The 18,758-nt window shown below is 47.2% G+C and overlaps 2 protein-coding genes across 3 annotated transcripts in view; one reads left to right on the plus strand and one right to left on the minus strand.

Moving 5' to 3' along the window:
* Positions 1-5,288, plus strand: part of UBE2R2 (ubiquitin-conjugating enzyme E2R 2) — a 118,490-nt gene extending 113,202 nt beyond the window's left edge. For both annotated transcript variants that reach the window (XM_011980027.1, XM_011980028.1), the window contains one exon: positions 4,308-5,288. In XM_011980027.1, coding sequence (XP_011835417.1) covers positions 4,308-4,527 — 220 coding nt within the window. In that variant the 3' untranslated portion in view covers positions 4,528-5,288. The remainder of the gene's footprint in view (positions 1-4,307) is intronic.
* Positions 5,289-8,334: 3,046 nt separating this feature from the next.
* The window catches only part of UBAP2 (ubiquitin associated protein 2), a 147,688-nt gene continuing 137,264 nt past the window's right edge, over positions 8,335-18,758 (minus strand). The window contains exons 20-29 of the mRNA XM_011980029.1: positions 14,446-14,641; positions 13,638-13,729; positions 13,271-13,318; positions 10,848-10,926; positions 10,436-10,641; positions 10,021-10,120; positions 9,830-9,937; positions 9,610-9,677; positions 9,331-9,522; positions 8,335-9,243 (exon numbers count right to left, since the gene is read on the minus strand). Coding sequence (XP_011835419.1) covers positions 9,148-9,243; positions 9,331-9,522; positions 9,610-9,677; positions 9,830-9,937; positions 10,021-10,120; positions 10,436-10,641; positions 10,848-10,926; positions 13,271-13,318; positions 13,638-13,729; positions 14,446-14,641 — 1,185 coding nt within the window. The 3' untranslated portion in view covers positions 8,335-9,147. The remainder of the gene's footprint in view (positions 9,244-9,330; positions 9,523-9,609; positions 9,678-9,829; positions 9,938-10,020; positions 10,121-10,435; positions 10,642-10,847; positions 10,927-13,270; positions 13,319-13,637; positions 13,730-14,445; positions 14,642-18,758) is intronic.

Below are 18,758 nucleotides of genomic sequence, written 5' to 3' on the forward strand. Positions count from 1 at the left end.
CAATGCGAGACTCCGTCTCCAAAAGAAAAAAGAAAAGAAAAAAAAATTGACCATAGCAGCAAGGATCTTTCGGAAATCCACATTATCAGCAACACTAATATATGGTATAACAGAGCCCTAGAATAAGAATCAGGGGACTTGGAATCTACTCATGGGACCATTTATCAGATAATTTTTGGGGTCTTTTACTTTTTCCTCTGTATAAAATGGAAAAAAGCTCAACCTTTAATCTCTTAGGACATCAGGTTCTTATAATAGTACCCAAGACATCTGCAATAAATACAAACCCTACCCTTCCCCTACCCTCCACCTCCTTTTTATTTGTTTCTAATTATTATTATTATTTTTTGAGATGGAGTCTTACTCTGTCATCCAGGTGGGAGTGCAGTAGCATGATCTTGGCTCACTTCAACCTTCACCTCCTGGGTTCAAGCGATTCTCCTGCCTCAGCCTCCCGAGTAGCTGGGATTACAGGCACCCACCACCATGCCCAGCTAAGTTTTGTATTTTTAGTAGCGACAGGGTTTCAGCATGTTGGCCAGGCTAGTCTCAAACTCCTGACCTCATGATCCACCAGCCTCAGCCTCCCAAAGTGCTGGAATTAAAGAGACAGACATGGTCTCACTCTGTTGCCTGGGCTGGAGTGCAATGGTGTGATTACAGCTCACGGTAACTTCGAATTCCCGGGATCAGGCAGTCCTCCCACGTCAGCCTCCCAAGTAACCAAGACTATAGGCATGCACCACCACACCCAGCTAATTTCTATTATTATTTTTTGTAGAGACGAGGTCTTGCTATGTTGCCCAGCCTGGTCTTGAACTCCTGGCCTCAAGTGATCTTCCTGCCTCAGCCTCCCAAAGCTCTGGGATTATAGCTGTGAGCCACCGTGCCTGGCCTCAACCCCCCTTGATATTACATTTTTATTTTTAAAAATAGAGACCCCAAATACAGTTAAAACTTCCTCTGTGCATAGGATTTTACTAATCATTGGCGTTTATACAAATAAAGAGTAAAATCTAGTGGGCTTGAGACCATGTGATATGAAAAAAGTTAAAACAATGCTGGGAAAGCACATGAGGTGACTGCTAAGTAATACAAGATCAGGAGTTCTAAGTTTTCTGCCCATTGGGATCACTTTTAAAGTGTCCCTAAACGATAACTGTCTTTTATGGGATTACAAGGACAGAGTTTGGGCATCTGTGTGTGTATATATATATCTCACCTAGGTGACTGATGTGTACCAAACATTGAAGATAATTAGTAGAAATAGTAAGATCCTAGAGAAGTGTAGAGGAGTGGGAGTGTCCTAAGGATGGAAAGATGGGAAAGCTTCTGTACACACATTCCCAAGGTACTTCTATGTGTTTCTTAATTGTTTAAGGGCCCCTTTATCTCATCCTATCTATGCCTTAATGACCTAGTACAGTACCTGACACTCAGCAACAGCTTTGTGTCAGGTACTCACTAAGGCATAGCCTGTCTCCTTAGGGAGCTCACTTTATTAGCATTTGAAAACAAATGACCATGTAGTATTATACCTATAGAAGCCTAAACAAGATACATTGGGAGAAATACATAATGTAATAGATTTCCTAGCAGACAGAATTCCTCATAACCAATACTTTTTCAGGTGAAAAAAGGGAAAACACCCATGTTTGCTAAAATACAGGAGTATAATAGCATGACATGTTAAGGGAATTACAGATGTTTGAGTGTAAATTCTGATGTGGGAAATACTAGAAAATTAAGTGAGAGAGGCACCAGGGTCTTCAAAGACATTGAAGTCATGATAAAAGAGTATGGTTCTTAATCTAAGAAGGGATGGGGATACCACTTAAGTATTTTTGGGAGGGAAGAGGTGATGCTGTTTGAGTTCTGATAAAAGACAGTTGCCTGGTATGGTAGCTCACATCTGTAATCGCAACACTTTTGGAGGTGGGTGGATCACCTGAAGTCAAGAGTTCGAGACCAACCTGGCCAACATGGTGAAACCCCGTTTCTACCAAAAAATACAAAAGTTAGTCGGGAGTAGTGGCACACACCTGTAATCCCAGCTACTTCAGAGGCTGAGGCAGGAGAATCACTTGAACCCGGGAGGCAGAGGTTGCAGTGAGCTGAGATCGCGCCACTGCACTCCAGCCTGGGCAACAGAGCAAGACTCCATCTCAAAAAAAAAAAAAAAGACAATGGCTCATGCCTGTAATCCCAGCACTTTGGGAGGCCGAGGCAGGCAAATCGTTTGAGCCCAGGAGTTCGAGACAAGCCTGGGCAATGTGGCAAAATCCCATCTTTACAAAAAAATTAGCCAGGCATGGTGGGTTATACCTGTAATCCCAGCTATTGGGAGTCTGAGGTGGGAGGATTGCTTGAGCCCTGAATCCAGAGGTTGCAATGAGCTGAGATTGCGTCACTGCACTCCAGCTTGGGTGACAATGGGAGACCCTGTCTCAAAAAAAACAAACAAAAAGTAAATTGGCCAGGGGACCAACATGGACTGAACTGAGGCAGTAGTAATGGGGATGAGAGGACAGATATTTAAGTTGTAAAGCAATAGGTCTTTGGAGTGAGATTTATATTTTAAGAAGCGATGCTCATTTATTCAGAGATGTAAAATGGGAGAAACTGGCCATAGAGGTAGAAAATGCATATGCAGTCTACCTCTGCATATGGAACGTCGGGACAGAGGCTTCCTAAAGGTATTTGTTTATATAAGCCAAGAGATGTCAGCATAAAGGGAGTCGTGGTTAAAATTATGGGAACAGAGATGATGTCCCAGGGAGCATGCTGAGTGTGGAGACAAGCCCAGAAGCCTCAGGACCATCAGTATGCAAAGCAAGGCAACAGAAGAAAAGCTTCAAGCACAGCTAAGAGATTGACATTAGGAAGATCAGGAAGAGTGGTCTAGTCGACTCAAATTTTTATAATTGTTGAAGGAAACAATTTATTGTTCTGTTCATTCATACAATCAGTATTTATTGCACCATCTCTTATGTGCCAGGCACTGACTGGGGAAATAGAAGGGACTAAGAAAGACATTTACGCTCACACTGAAATATGTGGAGACAGAAGAGTGAGCAAGCAAAAAATACTAGACAGTGCTAAGTGGATAATGTGAAAGAATGACTAGATGGCTGCTTTAAATTGGGTCATGAGGCTAGGCCTTCTCTAAGGTGATATTTAAGCCTTAATATCTGAGGCCTTCATTCCAAATGACAAGAAGGAGCCAGGCATGTGTGGGGCAGGGGAAGAGCAACTGGTCCAGACAGAAAAATCAACAAGGTGTGTCTGAGATACCAAAAAAAGACCAGGGTGAATGTGTTGAAGGGCTGGAGAAAATATAAGAGTGGGTTGTGTGGCCGGGTACGGTGGCTCATGCCTGTAATCCCAGTACTTTGGGAGGCTGAGCTGGGCAGATCATGATCAGGAGTTTGAGACCAGCCTGGCCAACATGGTGAAATCCCGTCCCTACTAAAAGTATAAAATTTAGCCAAGTGTGGTGGGAGCCTGTAATCCCAACTACTGGGGACACTGAGGCAGGAGAATTGCTTGAACCTTGGGAGGTCGAGGTTGCAGTGAGCTGAGATCGCGCCACTACACTCCAGTCCGAGTGACAGAGCGAGACTCCGTCTCAGGTGGGGAAGAGTGGGTTGTGCAAGACTTTGGAATCTGGCATAAGGCATTTGAATTTTACTATAAGTGAAAATTAAGAGGATAATTAAGAATTGTTGGGGCACATGAGTTTGGTGGTGAGGTGACTAGGCCAAAACTCTTAACACTCTAGCCAACCCCCTAAGCACCCCACCCCACATTAAATCAGAGTGGCACTTTTTATTCGCATACGCAATCTTACGATCTAGCCCCAGTAAACTAGGATATTAGTCCTTCTATTATCTCTTCTTATTCTAGTAGTTATCCCTGTGCTTCACACCTGCAAACAACAAAGCACAACATTCCGTCCACTAAGTCAATGCCTGTTCTGATTCTTAGTCGCCAACCTACTGGCCCTCACATGAAGTGGAGGACAGCCAGCTGACGAGGTGATTCTGGCTATTAACTGATCCACTGCTTTAAACTCCCTCGATGTTAACAGTGTATTTCCCCCCTTAAAAAGTCAAAGTTTACTTCAAAATTGTACCCAATGGGTTGAAAGCATTTGGTGTAGTACAGGGTATCTGTCAGATGCTTTCAGGCAGATACTGAAGTTTGGAGAGCTGAGTCGTAAGTAATATTGATTATTTAAGGCCAATTATAAATCTGTCTCAAAACAATGACTTACCATAAACCACTTCTTGTCACCCTCCCTTCAGGAAACAAGTTTCAGCCACTAAGGCCGAAGCAGAAAAGGATGGAGTGAAGGTCCCCACAACCCTGGCGGAATACTGCATCAAAACTAAAGTGCCTTCCAATGACAACAGCTCAGATTTGCTTTACGACGACTTGTATGACGACGACATTGATGATGAAGATGAGGAGGAGGAAGATGCCGACTGTTATGATGATGATGATTCTGGGAATGAGGAGTCGTGACGTGCTCCTTCAGTGCCCCTGTACTGCCCTGCCGTCTCAGGCCAAAGGGAGGGGAGCAAGTGGGGACCTGGCCATGGCCCCTCAGCAAAAACCTATTCACAGCGGGTGGGGAAACACACACAGCTCCTGCTGACTCCCCTTATGGATCTCAGTTTGCTCCTTTTTATGGACCTTTAATGGAGAGAGAGTAACCCTCCACAGAATGTCTGAATTCTTGCATTCTTTACCCTTCCATCACTGTATTGATTCTTTTTTAAAAAAACATCAGCCCAAACTCCCGCCTCACTTCGTCTCTACAGAATGTTCACAGCAAAACACGTTTGGTCTGTTTTTAGATTCTTGAAGAATTCAATAGTCTTTCAAGAGGTTGAATGTGTTTAAAGCTGGGAACCTGTTGGGAGCTCACAAGCGCTGCATATACTGGGTAGCAAAAGAAAATGGAATTAAACCCACAAAACAAACTTGGAAAAAAAAAAAAAAAAAAAAAGCAAATTTGCCAAGGTTTAGCTGCTCATTTACATTAGTGTGTGTGCATTCATTCAGCCCCATGGTGGTGAATTCTGTTTCTTTCCCTTCCTAAGGCTGGGACATGGTGGGCGTCAGGGACTTTCTGCTAAGCCTGATGAAATGTGCTCCTTCAATCTCCATGAAACCATCGTAACATGGAGGCCTCAGCTGCTCTGAGGAGAGAAATCAGACTTTGTTTTTTGAAATCAATTGGGATTGAAAGCCTGAAATAAATATTCATACTTTACATAGAACTGAGCACTTGGTTGCTATTTATTTTAAAGGCAGGGTTATTTTTCCCCCCAGGGAGTGGGGCAAGTGGGGAAGTTGGGACGAGTGTGTGTGGGTGGATTTAGTGATGGGAACAAAGAGTTAAAAGTCACTATGCTAAGTTTGGTTGATACTACTGGGGGGAAAAAATTGAAACTACTGGTGACCACTGTTGGGAGAGGAAACAGCATGGCCTTCCCATCAAATATACACTCTTACCATGACGTTTTGGTTTTTTCAAGTAGCCACTTTAAATTACTCAGTATTAATCCTAGGTGCATGTGTTAAGATTTCGGTTTTCATCGAGCTGCTTATACTGATAGTGAGAAACTTGGATGTGTGTGAGACGAGTTACCGCTTTCTTCATTGGATGTGATCTGGACTTTTTTTCCCCTTTCAACATACTTAGGCTGTGGAGTGCAAGCAGAATTGTGCATAGAAATTGTGGCAGGGCTGAGAGAGTTGACTGCAGGCAGGTTTTAGGCCAGATACGGCTAGATCTTCCTGCGATGCACTCGCTGCAGCTTTTGATTTTCCAGATCTCAATCATGTTGCTTCAATCAATATTGAGATCCAGCAGCCTTCACCATCCAGGGACTTCAGAACTTGAAGGTAATGTTTGGTTGTTATGGGGGCGCACCAGATCATAAGAGGGCATTATTTGGAGGAAACAGCTATAATGTAAAATCAGATTACAGAAGGCAAATGCAGCAAGGACTGACTATAGTCCTATTTTAGACCCCTGGGCACTAGCGTCAGCTCCTCCTTTGGCTCGTAACTCAGAACCAAAGGGCAGATTAGGGACAGGGGCAGGAGGGATCCTAGGATGGCCAGAGTAGGTGACACTTACTTCCTTAGCTCCTCCTTCGTTCTGATCTCAGGGTTTTCTCTCTTCAAACTCCCAAACACATGACTTCTTCCCAGTAGCCCTTCCCGGCCTCTAAAAGTTTAGTCTGGCATGAAATGGGACTGTTTAACAAGCTAAGGCTCTTAGGGGACACCGTTGAGCCCGGTCCCAGCATCTCTGTGATCTCCATGATCTCCACAGGGCCAGGGTTGCTACTTGCCCCCAGAATCTAGTGATTTCAGTCAGATCCATGGAACAGAGCAGCTTTGAAATACATTGTCAAGTTGCCTGATCACAAACTCTCATAGAAAGATGTTGGAACTACCTTTTTACTCCCCATACTTTTTAAGTAATGCTTCCAGATTAACCTGCAAATATTCTGGAGCCAGAGCCTCTCACAGTGCTCTGGTTTACCTCCCCCAAAACCCCCATGCAAGTTTACAGCCAGTAGCTTGGTCTTATTCTCTTGGAGCCCTAAAATTAAGCCTTTCATTCCCCTTACTGCGAAAGCTTCTCACTCCCAGGGCAGCCCCGGCACCCTGGCATTGCGGAAGGTGCTCTGCTGCACAGCTCTGTTCCGTCAGGCCCTATTGGCCTCTGTTACACATTGACTCAGGGAGCCAGAGCGCCAAGTGGAGGTTGTACCTTTCAGTCCTTTGGGGTGTTAACTGTCAAGGGCTGGGTTTGCCTCTGATGAGTACAATCAGTTCCAGAAGACTGGGTAAGTCTCTTGCTAGCAGGTGGACATTCTGGTATTTTAGACTGACTGAACGAAACCCAGAGGCTGGTTCCAGAGCTCTGTCCCTGAGAACACATCCCTATGGAAAATACTTGAGTTTGTAATTTTTTTTTTTTCTTCTGGGAGTAGAGGTCTCAGGCTCAATCCAGAACCATGTATGTACAGTTGTGCTTATTATTTGGTGTGACATGAACTCAAAATCTTGCATTTTTAGATTCCTTTTAATTCTAATTGAGGCCTCACTGGATGCTCTTCAGTTCTGTGTATTTTGAGGCTGGGTGGAGAAAGTATATGATTCCGCTGTTGCTTCTTTCAGTCTTCCCCCCTTCTCCTTTTATCATTCCAGAGTTCTTTTCTATTAGTCAGACTTTTTTGTAGAAACCTTCTTTCACTTGCCCTGGCAAACTGCTTCTTTACTTGCTGGTTTCCTTACGTTTGGGGCACATATTGTAAGAAACCGATCGGAAGGGGAAATGTGCAGCTCTCCACTGAAAATGAACTCTCCACCCCTCCCATCCTGATAAACAAGGTTTACATTTACAACTAAAAGGATTCAGAGATGCAATTTTCAACTATTCTGAAACCAGCAGGACACACCTGACTTTAATAGTTTTAGCTGAAATTGTAGATGTTTTTCTTCAGTTTAACTTATGAGAAAAGATTATCTGATGCATTTTGTGTTGACTTCCCCTTTAGTGGTTTATTTTGTCTTTTTCTGCCCATCTGTCTACTAATAAAATGTGAAATAAAATACCTGTATTGCTACTTCCCCATGAAATGACCCTCTTCTTTTTTTACCTTGTGTTAAAGAAAACTAAAAGGTGGTCTCAATATCACTGTTAACCTTGCAGATTATGCCAGGGCTCAGCTGAAAAATTAGACAAAAACCACAACTGGGGAATCTGCCTTTCTAACTCACCTCCCTGGTGTATCCCCAATCCCTTCAAGCTCCTTATAGACGTGGCCATTTGTTAAACTTGATTCTGAAAACGGAAGCTGATACAAGTAGATCAATGAGGGACTGAGGGGTGCTCTGCTGCTTTCCTTAGGCAAACATTTTCACTGTCATTTGTTTTCCTAACTAACTTACTGCTGCTAATAGCAGGGATCAGGCAGATCACCCTATTTAATAAAAGTCCTAATTTTACTTGTAGACACTTACCTTTTTCTAGGTAAGGTCCCAAGCTGCCCTATCCCTAAGTCTCTTAAGGAGCTGTAAGAAAAGCCAGGTTAACTTTGATCAACATGGCCTGGGCCCTGTGAGGAGGTTTAGCTCTCCTTACAGCCATTGTCATTTGGGCCAAGACGGTCCAGTTAAAAGGAAAACCATTTCAAGCTTTTATAGCCTGTGTCAGAAGACTACAACCATGTGAGGTCTCCTTTAGTCCTATGAAGTCCAGGGCTTCTGCCCTGAGCTGCCTTTCAGTCACACCACACAGACGTGCATGCTCTCAGAACTTTATTAGGTGGGGATTGGGCAAGAGAAAACCCCTGAAACAGTTGCCCACCTGGTTCAAGACAACCGGAATGGAGATGTGTTGCTTGGAGATATCTTTGATTTTTAAAGGGGAGCTGATTGGCTGAACAACTGAGATTATTATTTTTTTTCATGGTCAGCCAGTCTCTAGTAAGTCTCTAGGGACATGACCAGACTAGAAGCCGCTGTTTGAAGACAAACAGGTGCCCATATTTGTGTTGGCTGGAGGGATATCGCTGCTATTCCCAGATCAAGATTTGGTGGAAGGAGACCATGACAGATGACAAAATGAACAGTTTCTCAAAAACAGGGGTATAAAGTAATTACACAGGAAAGAAAACAAATAATTTCCAAAGGAGTGAGACAAGTCGTGATTCTTCATTGGTACCTGACCCCTATACCCAAACAGCCTTGAACCAGCCCTTCCAGAGACTGCCCCTAGTGACCCACTGGGCAGTGCAGGCTATGAAGAGGACCTGAAGGCAGATGGGGTGGGGGCACTTATTTTGCTACAGTGGAGAAGGGGCTTGAATGGGGAGAACAGACCTGGCTAACATCTGCAGCCGTCCCCGAACTCCCCCAGACTTCTATCACATTTACAAATACATACATAAATACATTACATACAATAGCCAGTCTGGGAGGCAGGCTCCCCACAGAGGCATGGCTGACACATGTCTCGGGAATTCTAGGGAAGGGCACTGGGCTCCCAAATATGTGCTCGTGTGTTCTCTCCTGCCCAGGATAAGCCGTGCCCCAGCACGCCCCTCTCTTCCGGATTTAGTTTGTCCAGTATGGAGAGTTGCTGTAGGCAGGTTTGGAGGCTTGAGACTTGGGCTGCAGGGAGCTGGGCTGGCTGCGCTGACCCGAGCCACTCTGCAGAAAAGGAGAAGGGAAGGCTGTCAAGGCTGGAGCAGAACCCCTAGCCTAGAGCAGGGTGGCTACCTCCATCACTGTGCTCACCTGGGCATCCTGCGGAAGGTGGTGGTGCAGCAGCTGGGAGTGGGGCTGCTGGTGGGCTGGCAAAATGTGCAGGAATGGTGGGGGCGCATAGCCAGGGGCCGCTCCCGGGGCCAGGGGCCCAGTGGAGCCCAAGGCTGAGGGCAGGCTGAAAGGTGGAGGGGTCCCTGCATGAAATCCCTGCTTGTCAAAAGTCTGCAGGGCAAAGACGACAATGGTGAAGGTCAGGTTGGGCTGTAACCTCCCAAAAACCTATACACCCAACCCACCTTTGTCCCTCACCTGTGTCTTATTGTAGACAGAACCAGTCATATCAGGTAGACCGGCGGTGCTTGAAGACACTGATACTCCTAGGAGGAAAAGCAGTTGTTCCCCACAGCAGTTGTTCCCAGCTCCAGGCTCCCCACCTCCAGGGGCACTCAGGGGTTGCCCTGCCTGATAGGGGATCAGGCAGGAGCCCACCACTCCAGGCCTTATCCTGGAAAGGAGAGGTAAACGCTACCTTTGCCAGGCCCAGAACCTGTAGACTTGTTTGGTGCCTGCGATGATCCAGCATAGCCACCTTTGGAGTAGTCTCCTGCTGCTGTCCCCTGGGTCAGGTCGTCATAACCTAGCGTAGCAGAGTATAAGAGGCAAGTGTGAGCCACGCAAGCCTGTCTGACCCCGTGTGTCTCTCTGGGGAGCACCCCTCACCTGTACTGTAGCCATGCTGGCCATAACCACTGGCCTGCTGGAAGGGAGGTGTGGGAGTGCTGAGGTTCACCCCATGTTGCTTGGCTGAGGCTGGAGGGACCTGGTGGGGCAAGCAGATGAGGTATTAGTGTAGGAAGAGGCAAGCTGAGGCTGGTCAGGTACCCCTGCCAGAGCCTAAGGCAGCAGCTGACATACCTACAACCACAGGGGACCTGTGTTTTCATTAGTGCAACACATGTTGGATCTAAACACAGCAGGAGAAAGTGACCTTGTCCCCAGCCTGAACAGTTCCTGAAGGCCAGATAAGATGGAGTGGAATCATGACCCTCCCTCCCTGCTGGAAGATAGGTCCCAGGTTTCCACCTGCCAGCAACCCAAGGCCAGGAGACACAGTCACACCCGCTAAAATACTCACAAACATGGTGGGGCCATACTGGAAGGCACTGGGCACGCCTGTGTAGTAGGGAAGGCCAGTGTAGCTATAGCCAGGTGGCAGTGCAGGGTTCAGGAAGGGCTGCTGGGCTGTGTGGTGGGTCTGTGATTGGCTCTGCTGTGGCTGAGCTGGTGTGGTAGGGGGTGCAGGGGATGCAGAGTCCCCACGGCCAAACTTCGTGACATCACCTAGGAAAAAGCATTGACTCCAGCCACTGTCCTTCCTCCAACCAGAGAAAGGCCAAGCTGGCTTCCGCAAACAGGAACAGGTCTGGCTGCCAGCTCGGCACAGGCTGCCAAGAGGCCTCTCTCAGCCTTGTTGCTGCTGCTTCCCAGCTCTTGGAGTTTGTGCTAGGCCGGCCCCGGGCCACTCCTCATCCACTGAGCAAACTCACCTGGATACGGATTATTAGCTAGGCTCCCATCTCGGCTGGCAAGCGCTGTGGGTGCAGCAAAGGGAATTCCATAGTAGTCCTAGGAGAGACCAGGGAGGCTCGATCAGCGACTGGCCCTGCTTGACTCCCAGGACAGCAGAACCAGCCCATGAAAGTTTAGGTGATGCTATGCTCCTGAAATAGACTGCACGCCTGGAAGCCAGCAGTCCCAGGGAACACCAAGTAAATGGTGCCCCTCAGAGGAGTGTGCAACTAGGCGGCCTAACACACGAGCACACAGACCAGCCAACCCTGCAGCTTCGCCAGGCAGAGCTGCTGCAGACCAAGCCTCAAACATCCATCTGACACCACAGGCAGATGCTTGTGTGAATGCCTCGGGCTGAACCACTTCACTGGCTTTTCTGTGAGACTACAGAGCAGCTAAGAAGGCTGATTAAACAGAGCAGCCCCAAAAAAGGAGGCAACAGAAGTACAAGGGCCTGAAAGGTTTAAGGGGGGACAGGGGGCAGTGCCAGGTAGGCACAGGAATGAGCAGGACCCCAGGTGAAGCCCGGAACTGGCCTGTCACCACCTACACTGCTCTGAAAACACTGACACGGTCTAGGATAAGCTTGTCCAACCCACGGCCTGCGACAGCTTTGAATGTGGCCCAACACAAATTCATCTTTCTTAAAACATGAAATTTGCAAATCTTTTAAAGCTCATCAGCTATCTTTAATGTGAGTGTATTTTATGTGTGGCCTAAGACAATTCTTTCAATGTGGCCCAAGGAAGCCAAAACATTGGACACCCCTGGCCTAGGACTTGGGGGAAGTATGGCAGATACAACACAGTGTGGAGACAGAGACGGCAAAACACAGTGGAACTTCGTGGAGGAGGAGGCCTTACCTGACCCTCACTCACCATCCAGGGCCTCGCACTCCCGACACACCTGGCCCCTGAGGACAGGGAAAGCCCTTGGGCTGTGCCCGATCATGGCCAGAAAGGAGCCATCCTGGCTGGGAATGGCACTTACACCCTCCAGGAAACCTTCTGGAAACCCACAGCAGCCTAGAACCCCCAGGGGAGGCAGAGCTGGGAATGCACAGAGCTGCACAACTGAGGACGGGAGTAGAGAAAGCCCAGAAGGGGGAGCCCTTTCACAGAACATGAGAAATCTTCAGGCGGGAACCAGGCTCACAAGCGGCAGAGGTGAACAAAAAACTCGAGGGATAGAAAGAGCAACATATCTCAAAAGGTGGGCTCCAGAGGGTGTTTTCTCTAAGGCACAAAGTGATAAAAGCCAAAAGAGTGCTTTGAATACGTGTGGAGACCATGGAGAGCCCCTGAAGCAGGAGGAATCCTGGGGCTCAGCACCACCTCCTGCACTCTGGGTCTTTGGCCCGCAGATTAAAGGGCCGCTGGTTTGCAGTGGGGAGAAGCTGCTCAGCTCCCAGGCTGGGCCTCTGCTTCTGGAAACATGGCCAGCCAGTGGAAAAGGCTACTCTTCCGAAACAAGAGCAGCTCCGTCAGCTCTTTGTGGTCGGGCAGAGAAGGGGGCAACACCAACAGGGAAGAATGAGAAGGCGGCACTGCACAAGGGAGAAAGCCTCTTCCTCCAGGAACAGGAAAGATTGTATCCAGCAGGGGTGGACACGGGTGTCCAAACTGCTTGCAACTCTCTGACAAGTGCCCCGGGAAATGGCAGAGCAAGAAGAGAGTGGCTCCCAGGAGGAAGTCCTGCCCATGGGCAGGGCAAGGAGCGGCTCTATTGCCTTCTGTCCCCACAGTTGTGTTCATGTGGCTATCCCTGGAAAGGCCCACACTGCGTTCTGGCACCAACGGTCAGAATAAAGAGGCAACCCTGGCCTCAGAGTAAGGCTGCAACCAACAGGGACGTCCCAGGGCAGGCCTTCTCACAAATCTAGATGGGAGGCCAGACCTAGAAGAGATCTTAAAGACCATCAGCTCAAGCCACTCATTCAGCTGATGGCAGAAGAGCAGTCACTGGCCACCTCAGACCAAAGACGCTATATGGTACTCTGAGGAAAAGGAAGACATTATAAAACTCCAGGGCCAAGCAAGCAACCTCCATGTCTTGTGTCATATGGGTTTTCTTTTTAAAAAAGAGAGGAAGAGAGAAAACAAGATGAAGGAGGGAAGATTATTAAGCACCAACATTTAGCAGGGGGCATGGCCTACCAGAGCCCCAGGTCCCAAAGGCCTTCATGTTTCCTAGGGATGAGCACCGGACATTCTGTGCCAAAGCTATGGTCACGCCTGGCACAACCGCCAGATGAAAACAGCTTTCTCAGTAGTGGTGCTGAGAGGTTCCTCAAGCAGAGGATCCCAAGGGCCAGACAGGGTGGCAGCCAAGACCACAAGAGGGGGGACATGTAAAAGATTCTGAACCCTCTGCTCTGACCAGTCCACACCCCACTCACCACTGGCAGCCGTGACTGCAGCATCTGGAGCTCGTCATAGCCATAGATCTGTGTGAGAACCAGAATGTGTATTTTAGGAACCACATACCACCCCCTGGGAAGCCCAGGTCCATCTAGGAGTCAAAACAAGGTTGCGGGGCTGTAACACACCCGGGAATGGGATCTGGATCAGCTGTTATGGGAACAGGTCCTGCCTTCACGGAGTCTAGATGGAAGACCACAGGGCTCAGCAGGGCAGAGACGGGGGGCTCAGGGATGGAAGGGCAGCTCGAGGTGGGCAACCTGGGCCCAATGCCAGGCTCCTGCCAGGTGCCAGCCACTGAGGCCAGGGGAGCTGGGCAGGCCAGGAGTTCAACCAAGCACTCACCGGGTAGGCAGGAAGCAGTCCTCCAGGACCTACGAGGTACTGGTTGTGCAGCAGGGGAGGCACCCCCTGAGGCAAGTTTGGAGGTGCTTTGCCTGTATAAAGGGAAAAATCAAATGGCGTGAAGTAGTCACCACAAAGAGTGAGAGTCCTCAGCTGCTTCAGGAGGAGGTACAGTCACTGAGCTACCCCAGATGGGTTCAAAGAAGGGCAGTGGCCGAATGAGGCAGAGGGTCATTCTACACAGCAGTGAAGGGGAGACAGAAAGCCCGGCCACCACACTGAGGTTATTTCAACGTCAGAGAGTTCTGGGCCCAGACAAAAGCAGCCCCTTTCCCCCAGTCCCTAAGGTCCCACTGCACTGAGCAAAGAGAAATATAAAAAGAATCTGCCTCCTCCAAAGACGGCAAGGAAGCCATGCAGTGCCAGGAGAGGAACAGGATGAGTTCAAAGTGGGTTTTAGCAGCAACTATCAAATCATAGTCTGCTGGGCCTACCGACAGCCTAGGTCTGCAGTCGAGGAGCCCACAATAAGTCGTCCCTGGCCCCTCTAAGTCACCATGTCAACTCGGCTCCAGGGAAGAACAGAGAGGAAAGATTGGAAAGCTAGAAGCACACAGAGGCCAGGAATCCTGCCAGGGAGAATTCATCCCCATCAGGGGTGGGGAGATCAGGCCTCAAGGTCAATGGAACACACAGCACACCTAGCAGGACTGAGACTCTCCTGACACCTGCACTGCCTTCCTGGGACGCCAAGCAGACACCTTTGAGGGGCTCAGGGGTGGGCAGGAAAGGCCTCTGGAGCACATACCTGAGGTCACTAAGGGTGCGGCCCTGCTACTGCTGCTGGACACACTCGTGGGGGTCCCACTCAGACAGAGGCTGTTCGCGGTGTTCATGCTACTGGACAGGCTGACGCCTGAGGATGCGGAACTCGAGACGGAGGTTGCTGCCGTGGAGAAGTTGGCTGAGGACTGGAGGGAAGAGGCGCTCTCCACACTGGCATGCTGGCAAAAGAAAAGCCAGGACACATGGATCTGGAGGCAGAGGGGAGGGTGCTGGGGAGAGACTGGCCTGGGGCTTGGGCCCATAGTCTCAAGGCTGAGCAGGCAGGTGATGATGTAGCTACCCAGGCTCCCTTAAGGTGAGAGGCACCATGTTCAGTGCTCACTGTGGCCCCTCACACAGCCGCTGGTTCCAGCCATCGGATACAATACATAAACTGAACATCAAAACTATTAACATTAAGCTCTAATGACCACAACTCTGTAAAAATCCTTCAAGCTGCTCATGCATTGGCATCCAAAATGAGGGCATAGAAATCCCAAGATAACTGGATCATAAATGAACACAGACTATCTGAATATGGGACAAGTACCTATCTCAGAGCAAAGCAAACAGTCTGAGAAGAGGTGAGCATAGGCCACAGGAAGCCCAGCACAAGTCTCAATCTTTTGGAGGTTTCCCTTCTATTGGGATTCTCAGCCACTGTGGTCTGGAAACAACAGGAGGCTGAGAGAGGCCTTTGCTCCAAAACCTGGTGACATCTTTCAGTCCACCAACGCCTCACCAGGGCCCACCTAAAAGGGCATGGCCTGCCACTATGCCTGCTTGACAATGTGCCCCTGGGAAGAAAGAGTGAACCAGCGGACGCTCCATCAGCCCCAAGTTCCAGGAGCCCCGCCCAGCTGCCCAACCCTAGCAACAGGGTCCTATGAAGAACTTCAAGCTCCGAGTGGGTAGGTGGGAGAGGTACACCTAGGTGGGCAAAGCAAGTTCCAAAAACGGGAGGAAAAGCTCTGTAAAGGGAGACCAGTCTCCAAACCAGGGCATAGAAAGCAGCATATAAACTCGTAGAGGAAAAGCCAAACAACAGGAAGGGCCCAGGAGAAGGACCCAACCTGCCTCCGCAGACTAACTCTCCGTGCCATCCCATGCCCACAGGTCACTACCCACCTGGCTACTGGCTTTAAGGAGCTAACATCAGAACAGATTCACCAAGGTAAAGACAGCCAAAAACATGGTTTCCTGGGGCTCCAAGGCATCTTATTCCTCCAGCACAGATGGGCAGGACTAGGCTGGAGAGAGCCCCACCAGGAAAAGGGCAAAGGATGCAACGGCCTGCCCGCCATCTAGGTCCTCTCCTTAGCGAGAAACCAGACTCCCCACCACCTGCTACAGAAATCTGGAACAGCTCTGACCAATGCTCGCAAGTGTACTTGGATATATACAACCTTTTAGTCTCAGAAGGAAAAATAAACATTCCCCATCGCTAAGAGAAGCTCACTAGGGAACTAGGTCCTCACTTGCTGAAAGGGACTCAAGAGTCATCCGGCAAGTCTCTTCTCCCTTAGCTGCCCGACAGGGTTCCTGTCTCTGGCCTTGACCTTCCAGAACTGGGAGGACATCAACCTGCTGGATTAAAAGGTCAACACCAATTTTAAAGGCCTCGCTCAGTCCATCCAATGGGGTCTATGCAGTCAACTCCCCATTGATGGATGGGCCCAGAGAAGCAAAGGCAGGAGAAGATACTTAAATTTCCTTTAAGTACGGATGGAGAGTGATAAAGATCTAACTATGAGAAAATGGAAGAAAATACATAGATCTCTGTAAAAGAAAATCATGAACAGCAAACTTAGGGAAAAATCCCTGTACTTCCCATCACGAAGGGCTCCCTAATACAGAAACAGAGACCAAAGACCTGACAAGAAAAGGAACCAAGAATATAAATAGCTCACATAGGCCAGGCGCGGGGGCTCACGCCTGTAATCTCAGCACTTTGGGAGGCGGAGGCAGGTGGATCACCTGAGGTCAGGAGTTTGAGACCAGCCTGGTCAACATGGTGAAACCTGCCTCTATTAAAATATAAAAAAAGTAGCTGGGCCTGGTGGCATGTGTCTGTAATCCCAGCTACTAGGGAGACTGAGGCAGGAGAATCGCTTGAACCCAGGAGGTGGAGGCTGCAGTCAACCAAGATTGCACCACTGCACTCCAGCCTGGGCCACAAGAGTAAAACTCGGTCTCAAAAAAAAAAAAATAAATAAATAAATAAAATAAAAATAAAAAACTCACATAAAGGAAATCAAATGGTTTTCAAATATATATAAAAAAGGATGTACAATCTCATTAAAAAGTAGACTGATGCGCCATTTTTCTGCTAACATATTAAGAAAATACGAATGTTTAATAACACCAATTTTGAGGAGGCAATGGTGTAACAGGACATTTTATTCACTGCCAGTGGGAGGTAAACAGGGTCAAATCACTATGCAGGGCAATCTGGAAATGTGTATAAAATCACAAATGCTTTGCTGTTCCATATCGTGGACTGACCTGCTACATACAGCTACACACATGAAACAACATAGGTAGGTTATCAAATGCAACATTCTCTGTAGTATCAAGACTGAAAACGACCCTAAAGCAGAACTGTGGGGAAAAACAACAACAACAACAAAACCCTTATGTTTCAACATGGAAACATCAAAATACACTTGTGGGGATACACAAGTGGGGAAAAAATTTGAAGGACACTGTACATAAAATACTCTCATTTATGTACCAAGAGAAAACGATAAAAAGGGCAGATAATGGCCGGCGCAGTGGCTCACGCCTGTAATCCCAGCACTTTGGGAGGCTGAGGCGGGTGGATTACAAGGTCAGGAGTTCGAGACCAGCCTGACCAACATAGTGAGACCCTGTTTCTACTAAAAATACAAAAATTAGCTGGGCGTGGTGGTGTGTACCTGCAACCCCAGCTACTCCGGAGGCTGAGGCAGGAGAATCACTTGAACCTGGGAAGTGGAGCTTGCAGTGAGCCGAGACTGCGCCACTGGACTCCAGCCTGGGCAACAGAGTGAGACTCCATCTCAAAAAAAAAGGGCAGATGATAATGGCAAAAAGACTATGTGTATGCACTGCATGTTTAGACTTCTATTTATTAAAAGAAAAATCATCTAAAGGATTGAGAAAATGTAAAGGTAGAGCCAAGTAGATGAGAGACAGAAAATCTTTTCATTGTAAATTGACAAGAATAGCAGAAGTAGATCAAGGGATACGTTTGACTTTTGGCTTTTTTTCCAATTTAAAATTTGCAGTTTTGATTTTTCTCTAGAGGCCAGAATGTCCATGACACATCAGAATTGAGCCTGCTGCAAGGGGTGGGCCTGCAGAGAGTCACTGAGAGGTCCTTGCCCCAGCCAAGCCCAGGGCTTCTGCAGAGCTGTGGAATTCACTTTTACAGGGGAAAAAGGAATATTTTGGGCTACTTGCAAATTGGAAGTTGGAATACCGAATCTACTGAGTAAAACAAACACTAATTTAGGTTGCAATATAAATTCTTATTAAGCTATAATTTTTCTGGTAGACATTCATTTTCTATATGGGGATTGTTTTAAACCTATTTGAAAAGCCAATTCAATCATACATCGTATCTAATTATGTACCCTGTTTTTATTGCCTAACATTGTACACTATGTAATTTATTAATGTTTTGTATAACATTTAAAATTTTTATTTCAAAAAGTAAAGCTTTATACTTTCATCGTATGTCAGTTACCATTTGAAACATTTTACATATGTTAACAGTTAATGTTCACAGTCATGCCATGACTATGATGTATATACTATTATCTCAGTTTTCCAGATTAAAAAGATAAACAGAGGCACATAGAAGTTAGTTAATTGACCTGCCCGTTTTTACACAAGGAGTAAGGACAGAGCAGGCACACAAACCCAAGCAGTCTGGTTCCAGAGTCTGTATTTTTATCTCTAAGCCGTTCTGTCCCTGATAGCTATGTCCCTGCATGCCATAAAATATACCTACCAGAGTTTTTCTAAATAGTACTCTGTGATTAGACATTTAGGTTCAAAACTGAATATAAGAAAAAGTTCTTATATTCAAAAAACTTAATTTTATATTCAAAACTTTTATTCAAATAATTAAGTTTCTATTAATTATTGAAGGATGATCTATTATTGTTAATAATAAAAGATTTGTAGAACATAGTAAAATTTTTGAACTTCAGAATGTCACTTTTTTTCCCAAGTTTGTTGTGACTTTATAAATGCTATACCAAAAGCAAATAATAAAAAATCACATATTCCTGTGGTCAACCCAGGCAC

This window comes from Mandrillus leucophaeus, unplaced genomic scaffold, assembly GCF_000951045.1.
Source record: "Mandrillus leucophaeus isolate KB7577 unplaced genomic scaffold, Mleu.le_1.0 Scaffold208, whole genome shotgun sequence".
NCBI classification, from domain to species: domain Eukaryota; kingdom Metazoa; phylum Chordata; class Mammalia; order Primates; family Cercopithecidae; genus Mandrillus; species Mandrillus leucophaeus.